The following is a 9156-nucleotide window of genomic DNA, read 5'->3' as shown; positions in this document are numbered from 1 at the left end:
TCATGTAATAAAGTGATTTCAGAAATGAGTATGAGTGTAAGTTACAAAGAAAAGCCATTGCATTTAAAATTCTAAACATGCATACATCTTCCAAATATATCTGCTTGAATGTAAAATTTAAAAAAACAAAACAGAATAATGGAGTACAAATAATTGAATTTTAGTTTGTACATTTACTTTTGTTGATAAATTCATTAAAACATTACGATACGGAGCGTTTTATAAATGTCTACCAACCTACCTACCTACCTCATTGCACAACTGTTTTTCTAAAGTACACTGTTTGTTGTGCTTTTTATCCTTTATACATTTTTGTGTTAATTCAATTTTTAAACTTAAAATCAATCAAATTCCTTGTAAACTGATTGTGAAACTGAAACAAAAAAGATTCTTAATATGCATTCAGATCTCATTAACTCTTCTTTAGCTCCTGACCAACCATGCCACAAAATACAATTTAAATTCATTCATAGCTTTTTTATTTATCCTATGGAATAACAAAGAGGTAAACATGGCAGATGTAATTAAATACACACAAACTGGTTGTTTCATTACTGTATGTTTTTCTTAGACATCTAAGACTTTTTTAACCAGGCATGCCACACTAGTTCCACAGAGGAATCTGTCTTTGTTACACTGGTAATAACTCATCTCGACATTCAGACGTCGAGCTTCTGAATGTTTTTGTTGTCCCTCAATTTGAAGAAAAAAAAAAGTTTGTTTCCTGCTTTATAAATTTTATAAAGTGTTCTAGTGCCTCGTCGGCTCACTTTGTTTATTCTAGGGTTCGTGTTGATATATCCTTCATTGGTAGCTCAGGAGCAGAACAATAATGATGTGTTTTAAATTTAGACATGAGACTTTCAAAAAAAATTTAGCTGATAAAACAACAATGCTGTGTACTCCGGTTGCCAAGCAACGACATTTCGTTGCCAGATTCACTGTTCTGAGTCTCTGTGCAATGAGAGTAAAAGGAAGTCTGTCTCTCTCTCTTTCTCTGTCTAGTGTTCAGGATGTGTTTAAACTTCCCGGTTCAACAGCTATATTCTTCCTTTCCGGTTCCTCACTTCCTGTCCAGACGCAACTCGATCGGAGACGTAGCGAATATCGACGTCTCATGGTTCCGCTGTGAAAATGGCCTCGTCTAATCACCTAGCTATAAATGCCAAATGAGTTTCGATTTTCTGCAGGCAACCGACAGGAGATAGCGTCATTTGAACCACTACCTGGGAGTACTGGGAAGATTATTTGCTGTCATTTAAGGAGTGACTTCGCAGAAAATGCCACATTTCCCGTGGCCAGAGTCGTTGTCAGCCGCTCAGCTGAAGCGGCTGGAGGAACATAAATACAGCGCCTCTGGTCGGTCCTTGTTGGAGCCACCGTGTCAAATCTACTGGAACTGGCTGGTCCAACAAATTCCAACTTGGATCGCACCAAACACTCTGACTATATCTGGACTGTTGGTCAATATCATCTCCACAGTTGTGCTTGTGTATTATTGTCCCACTGCAACAGAGGAGGTGAGTACGACGTCCTTGGCTAAACTTTCCAAACGGAGACGAGCCCTGATTACGTTCCCCTCAGTGGAATGAAAGGAACGCGATTCCTCCACAGACAACGGGCTAAAGTTAAAGCTATGTGGCCGGATTTGCGCCTGCAAAAAAGAATAAATGTTGGATTTCCCAAGTGAAGAGTCCCTTGTTTTGATTCGGCACATATTTAAGCGTCAAATTCACTAATGTAATCACTTCGTGTCAAACCAGTTCGGACAGATTCAAACGAACCATGTTGTGATGTTTTTAAAGGGAGTAGATTACAATACAAGTTTTAATGGAAAAACATCATCAAATGTCTCAACTACATAATCCCAAAGTATCTGTCAGGAATGTAAAGGGCCCTCTTGAAACAGCTGACCTATGATCTACTGTGTCACCAGGTTCAATGCATGTTTGTGTGGTTATCAGATTTTGTCCAGTCCAACTAAGGAGACCATGCAGCAAAGTCCATATTCCAAGACACTTGTAGTTACTATTTCCCCAAGGTAGTCTATTATTTAATATTGAGACAAAGGTCGATCATTTCAACTCTTAATATTGTAATGTAAAGATATAAAAGTCCCATACATATGCAATAAAAAAGATAACAGAGGAATTAATAGTGTGTTAACAACTAGAAACCATGCAGAGTTCTCCCTGAAGGCACCCTGGTGATATCTCTAAATAAACACACTTTTTGGGGCCCACAGGAAAACAGCAGGGGATGTGAATATTTGCAACAGTGTGGATTTGTCTCCTCACAAACGAACACACACATACAAACACGCGCTGTAGGAGTGAAAACACTGTGTAGGCTCTCTGTCGTGTCCAGATGGTCTTTAACCTCCCACCCAGTAAGAGGAACTGAGTCTGTCCAGTCAGCTGGAATTTCTTCCTCTCCACACTTTCAATTCATACAGACACAAACCATATTATTTTCATTGTTGCTTTAACAGATATGTGGCTTTTTTTTTAACGTGTCAGGTTTTTTTTTTGTCTGCTCAGAAGCTGATTCAGGATTTCTGACCGATTACTTTATTAATTGCGACTAGTGTGTTGCTATTAGAAATGTCTCGAGTTCCTTAAATAAAGACTCTCCCCTGCCAACAGGCTCCATCATGGGCCTTCATCATGAGCGCTCTGGGCCTCTTCATCTACCAGTCTCTGGATGCAATAGATGGGAAGCAGGCAAGGAGGACAAACAGCAGCTCACCACTTGGGGAGCTCTTTGACCATGGCTGTGATGCCGTCTCCACAGGTGGACAACTGAACCCAAACTAGTATTCTCTCTACTTTTTTTTTATATAATTACAAATCAATATGTTCTTCTTCTATCCATATCTTTTCAGTGTTTGTTGCTGTAGGAACATGCATCTCTTGTGGAATAGGAGTGCACCCAAACTGGATGTTCTTCTGTGGTTTCATTGGGATGTTCATGTTCTTCTGTGCCCACTGGCAGACATACGTGTCCGGGACCCTCCGCTTTGGCTGGTCTGTAATTAGTGTAATCTACTTCTTCAATGCTATTGTTGTTTAAATAGAAAAAAAAAAGCCTTATTTCTTTTCTTTCTTCCCAGGGTTGATGTCACAGAAGTGCAGATCGCCATCATTATTATGTACTTGATGTCGGCTTTTGGTGGCGTGGGCCTCTGGCAACAAATGGTAACTGAAAATAATCTATTTTGCACAATGACATTTACAAAAGAGGATCCAAGAGGAAAACATTCATTCAGTTTTTACACTAAATTTTCTAATCAGTTTGTAGCTTTACTCATCCTTCTACTCTTTAAATAGAGTTTGTGTTTTACTTTTGCTCTGTGCTGCCCTTGGAGGCTTGACTTTACATCACATGAGAGAAGTGAGAAGGTAAATATGGGTGGCTAACTCCATGGCAACAGGTCATCAATTGGATATGATCTGGCTCAAAGAGCTGACAATGTCACCTGCACCTTTTTGCTTTGCCCTCTCATTACGCTCGGCTTGCCTGCAGCATTCATATACACCCAGTCTCTCTTCTTACTATAAGAAGACTGTTTTCCATCTTCACTCCAATTTTACCTTTTTCTATTTACCCAGGTGCCCATAATAGGAGTGAAGCTATTCGTCTTTCCGATCATTGGAATTGTCGGTGGTGCAGTCTACTCCTGCTACAACTACTTTTATGTCATTTTGAATGGAGGCGTTGGAAAGAACGGATCGACTGTGGCTGTAAGTCAACACAAATATTTTCTCTCCTCTTTCAAAGCTTCCTGACCTTATAAGCTAGTAATCTGTTGTGGTGCACGTCTAATAACGGTCTCTCCCTGCAGGACACCAGTGTTCTGAGTCCAGGGCTGCACGTTGGACTCGTTCTCACTCTGGCCTTCATCATTTTCAAGAAGTCTTCGAGCCACCTGTTTGAGAACTACTCCTGTTTGTACCTCCTCACTTTTGGCATGGTTATGTCCAAACTCTCCAACAAACTGGTGGTACGTTGATTCTCTCTGATTGTTGTAAATCTTGTGATTTCAGTTTTAATACTATAGTTAATTTTGCAGACACGTAATTATAAACATTTTATGCATCTGTTTGCAGTGCAACCAAATAAACTGGTTATTTTACTTTCTTATTTGTGGACATAATTTAATCAGTGATTGCTGTACAAATTCAACCAAGAGAATACTTTGCATTTCTAGAGATTGCTTCAGAAGCTGTTTTTACACAGATCACACAATCATGCCACAACCAAACATACTCAGCTTTGATTCACATTTGATTGGAAGCTAACTCAACGCTATGTTAATTCAATCTAATAGATGATTGGTTGGCTAAAAAAGAGCGATTACTATATTTCCACCTTGATATGTTTCCATATAAAATCTCCCTATATTGGAAACACTGGGAAAAATGTGCTATATGGGTGGTGGTGGGGGGGGGGGGGGCTAGTAGCAACTAAAACAAACTGCAGACCATGTAGCCACGGCCATGCAATTACAATTACAATCAAAAATTGCATCAGGAACTTTAGTTTTCTAGCTCAAACATGTGCTCTCCTCTGTCTCTGTAGGTTGCCCACATGACAAAGAGTGAATTGCACCTGCCGGACACAGCCTTCATTGGTCCCGGTCTCCTCTTCCTCAACCAATACTTTAATAGCTTCATTGATGAGCATATAGTCCTTTGGATTGCCATGGTAAGTCTGAGATACATTCATATTATTCTAAACTGGTGTGGAGATATGCAGAAACGTGTTTACTCACAACACTTGAATGGTTGGCCCTGTGAATCAACAGGAAAGACAGAATTCAGTGCTGACATGTAAGCATGAGGGGGCAGGTAAGCTGGATTTCACTTTAACCGTCTGATCAGGGACACATTACAGCTTTAATTCAAGATTCAGTTTGAGGCTTATTTTAGGCTAATGAGATGAGGTAAAGTAAGCCCTCCTTTGACTTACATAATATGTTGTCCTGCTTCTTGTAGCCAGGGGTTAATAATGTTTAACTTTCATATACAGTGTGCACTTGTTAATCGCGGGAGATACGTTCTACAAATAACCCTCAGTAAGCAAAATCCGTGAAGTAGTCAGACTTGTTCTTTACAATTAAGGCTGTAAAAAAAATGACGCACTTTCTTCTCAGACAGGCATTAACATTTTTACACTTTTCTCTCAGTTAAACACACAGAACACAGTTAGCTCATCAGAACGCAGAACACAATACACTGTATAAGAAAATACAAGCCAATTTGCAATACAAAAAACTGCCCAGGCCATGACAGGTGAACCAGGTTACCTATATTTTGGAGTGCTCCTGTAGGGCAAAAAGTTGTCGGTGCCAAATAAGAACATGATGGAGCATAGGGAAACTGCTGATATAATGAAGTATCAAGCAGTACAAACGTACAGTAACACGCAAATCTTTTCCTGATCGACCCACTCAGTTTTATTTTCATGATCACACAAGTACTGCAACAGTTTTCCATGAAACATATCTGAAGGCTTGGGTGCTATTCTGGATATTTTGGGGGGATGGGGGGGGTTCCATTTTTTAGTAATTTGGTAATATCTTTCCTCAAACACAACAGCTGTGCTTGTTTTAAAGGAGAGCTGAAGCTGGGAAGGCGGTGAAACCATGAATTTATCTGACATGACCATGATGCTTTCCAGTCAGTCCAGTTCTTGAATTAAAACAATTTATGTGCCAAACTGATTAAAATAACACAAATTTGCTTCAGGCTTCCAATGTAAAGCCACGTTTAACTTTGTTTTGAGTATTTAACGGTAAAACTTTCAACCTCCAGTTGCCTTTCATTTAGAATTTGATTTGCTTTAAGAAGAAAGATTTACATTACTAACATAACTTTTATAATTACTGTTGCTATTTGTGATGTTGAATCATTCTGGAGACGGCACAGTGGCGCTGTGGGTAGCGCTGTCGTCTCGCAGCTAGAAAGTTCTGGGTTCAAGACGTTTATATGCAGAGTTTTTATGTTCTCCCCGTGTCTGCGTGGGCTCTTTCCGGGTTCACCGGTTTCCTGTCACCTCCAAAAACATAAACTTCAGGTGGATTTACTGCTTCGTAAGTGTGAGTGTTAAAACATTTGGAGGCAAAAATAATAATGATAATAATAAGCAAGACAAATCACACATCTGCTTTGTGTGGATTTCACATTTGCTAACTAAACAGTACACGACAGTATGAAACACCTGAGTGTTGTCACCAAAGTTTCTGGCACATCAGCAAATCTAATACCAATATATGAACATGCTTTAAGCTTTTCAATAACACGAATAAAATGCTTTTATTTATTTTGGGTTTCTTTTAAAGATACATTCAGCGGTTTCTGTGTTCGTAAATGTGTGATCGCAACAGTTGAAATCCTTAGGAGATGCGTCTAAAGTAGTTGTCGTGCAAAACACTGTTCAGGATTGTATATTAAAGGTCATTGTTATTACAGCATTAGCAGTTTCATGAATCATGAATCACTTTAATTGTCATTGTGAAATCCAACACCGAAATTGGGTCCTCCCCTTCGGTGCAGATACATTTAAAGAAAAGAACAGGTGAGACAGATAAAGAAAAATAGATTTAAAAAAAAATAAAACAAAGGAAACAAGGAAAAAGGGCAGGATGACATGTTATATAAGTCAAGGGGGGTACATGATCCGAAGTCTAAAAAAAACCCTTGAAACAGTTGTAATGTGTCGGTGATCAGATGGCTTAAGTGAAATCCAGTTTACCTACCCCCTCATTGTGACAAGTGAGCACTGAACTCTTGTCTTTCCTGTTGGGTCAGGGCCAACCATTAAAGTGATGTGAGTAAACAAGTTTCTACACATCCTGGCACCTGTGTTAGTACAATAAATGGAATGGAATGAAGTTAGTTATTTAGGTGCAGCCACATGAGACACTGATGTGCAGTTTTTACAACACCACAGTATCTGAAGACCAAGAATTGGAAATTTTATTGTATCAGTAGTTTCCCTTTGCTCCATGATGTTCTTCAATGGCACAACGATTCAGTCTCTAATGTCTGCTCATCTCCATCTTTCTTTAGGTCTTCTCTTTTCTGGATCTAACACGCTACTGTGTAGGTGTGTGCCTCCAGATCGCCTCCCACCTTCACATCTGCGTTTTCAGCATCACGCCGCCAAACCAAGCCCACCGTGACTGACGGCTTGCCCGGCGGGAGGAGGAGGGGGGGGACGCAGACATCTCCCCGCTCCTGGAAGCAGACCACCAGGATGATACAACCCGGAGCCAGTGCAGCCTTGACAAAGTGACCACATCTGATTGAACTGCCTTCTCCATCAAGTGGAAAAAGATTAAACCAATCTGGTACGCCAAAAAACAAAAAAACAAAAAAGAAAAAGGGCATGGATTTATTAAATGAAATTAACATGGGATCAGACTTTCCCTTTAAATTCCTAATTGACTGTCGAAATTTTAGTAGAAACATCAGTGCATGTTGTCAGAAAATTCCAGCCTGCTTTGTTCCAGCAGGATCTTCCAGTTTGGGCAAATTTCAGGTCATTGTTGTTTAAAGACATGTCTCTAATGCGTGTCATTTATCCTACAAATTGCCTTGATGTATACCCAAACTAAATAGATGACCTGTTTTTTTTAATCCATATCCTCTTAATTTGTTCTAATTTGTGACTCAAACTGATAAATCAGGGCTTCAAAGGTGAAAATTTTAAAGTTTTAAAAGGTTTTTGATTTCCAATTACTGTAAGTTTGCAATGCGGACCGTGTGGTAGGGTGTCACTGTGCTCGGTGGAGGGGTAACTGTGTTTGTGCTTAAAATGTTGACATGTTCTAAAGGTCTCTCTTACAAATGCCTCTTGTTCCTCATCTCCTTGAGTCCTAAAATAAAAGCAAATAGACCCCCATGCTTTTAGAGCACTGTCGACCAAAGAAACACTAACACATTACTTGTTCTGCTTTCTTTCTTATTCTCCCTAAAGGGCTAATACTTAATTATTCATGATTGTACAGATTTAAACGCCTTAAACAATTTGTTGTAATTACTGTTTAACTTGTGAATATTTAAGACAGCTTTGTATGTTCTTGTTTTTCAACATTTATTGTACCACATACAACAAAAACAATACTGCAGCGCTATAAGTTAGAAGTACTGGCAGTTTCCTTACAAATGTATGTCACGTATACAAAAAGTGATTGATGTATGTGGTTTTTGAAAATTGGTTGGATATGATTGGTTATTACTGAATAGTTGTGATATGACAGTTCACATTGGTTTCTTGGGATCAAAAGGGAAGTTTCTATTAGTAAATAACTTAGAGCTAAAATAAATATGTTGAAATTCTTTTGGTGGTAAAAAAATCATCTTTTTCTGAGATTCTACATCTGCAGGATCTTTCATTTTACAGAAGGGTGTGTTTGGGAAAAGCTGTTTTTTCTTCATTTACCATGAACTTTGGAACTATGCATTGAAATGTGCAACCTTAATTTCAACACCATGTTGCACTGTTCAGTAATAAAAAAAAATCTTTTTACTAGCAAGAGTGGAGAAGATTGTAATAAAGAAAATATTTTTCATGCAATCTCTTGTCTGAGTGATAAATGACTTACTCATGTTGGAATTAAGAATAAGTCCTATTAACAGCATTAAAATACACAAAGTGTGTGCAGAATCAATCAAGAGTCATCTGAACAATTCACAGGCAGATGACATATCGATAGGAACAGGATAAAATATTGTGTCAAAATTCAAGAACTCCATGTCCTCTCAGTTCGTGCTTATATATGACTCAATATACTGTATGTTCAGGGAACATAGATCACGTGGTGCATTGGAATATTACCAGATGTTTCACGTGTTCCAACTTGCACCTTTAGTGGAATGAGTTATAAGAACACTGAATTTAACATCAATGCACAGTGTCTGTGTGTCTTGCAGGGTGTTTGTTATGACCTTAAGGTCACTGTGGAAAAGGAAGAGGTCATAAACCCAGATGTTGGACATGTAAACTTGATTATGAACACAGTGGATTAGGGCGGCACGGTGGCGCAGTGGTTAGCGCTGCCGCCTCACAACACGGCGCACCCGGATCCCAGTCCCGCTCTGTGCGGAGTTCGCATGCTCTCCCCGTGTCTGCGTGGGTTCTCTCCGGGTT

The 9156-nt window shown here is 39.2% G+C and overlaps 1 protein-coding gene across 1 annotated transcript; it reads left to right on the top strand.

Moving 5' to 3' along the window:
- Nucleotides 1-1090: 1090 nt before the first annotated feature.
- Nucleotides 1091-8583, top strand: chpt1 (choline phosphotransferase 1). The gene is made up of 8 exons (XM_068306767.1): nucleotides 1091-1520; nucleotides 2646-2793; nucleotides 2885-3026; nucleotides 3113-3197; nucleotides 3612-3743; nucleotides 3845-4003; nucleotides 4582-4707; nucleotides 7074-8583. The coding sequence occupies exons 1-8, from the start codon at nucleotides 1281-1283 to the stop codon at nucleotides 7188-7190; spliced, it is 1149 nt and encodes a 382-aa protein (XP_068162868.1). The 5' UTR covers nucleotides 1091-1280; the 3' UTR covers nucleotides 7191-8583.
- Nucleotides 8584-9156: the final 573 nt, after the last annotated feature.

Source organism: Antennarius striatus, chromosome 22 (assembly GCF_040054535.1).
Source record: "Antennarius striatus isolate MH-2024 chromosome 22, ASM4005453v1, whole genome shotgun sequence".
In the NCBI taxonomy this organism is placed as follows: domain Eukaryota; kingdom Metazoa; phylum Chordata; class Actinopteri; order Lophiiformes; family Antennariidae; genus Antennarius; species Antennarius striatus.
The sequence above is the reverse complement of the archived record's forward strand: the minus strand, read 5'-3'. Positions and strand labels throughout refer to the sequence as shown.

Excerpts from the sequence above, each read along its gene's own strand:
- chpt1 (XM_068306767.1), top strand. The coding sequence starts at position 1,281 with ATGCCACATTTCCCGTGGCCAGAGTCGTTGTCAGCCGCTCAGCTGAAG. Across the intron at positions 2,794-2,884 it reads CTGTGATGCCGTCTCCACAG|TGTTTGTTGCTGTAGGAACA; the intron begins GTGGACAACTGA and ends ATATCTTTTCAG. Across the intron at positions 4,708-7,073 it reads TAGTCCTTTGGATTGCCATG|GTCTTCTCTTTTCTGGATCT; the intron begins GTAAGTCTGAGA and ends ATCTTTCTTTAG.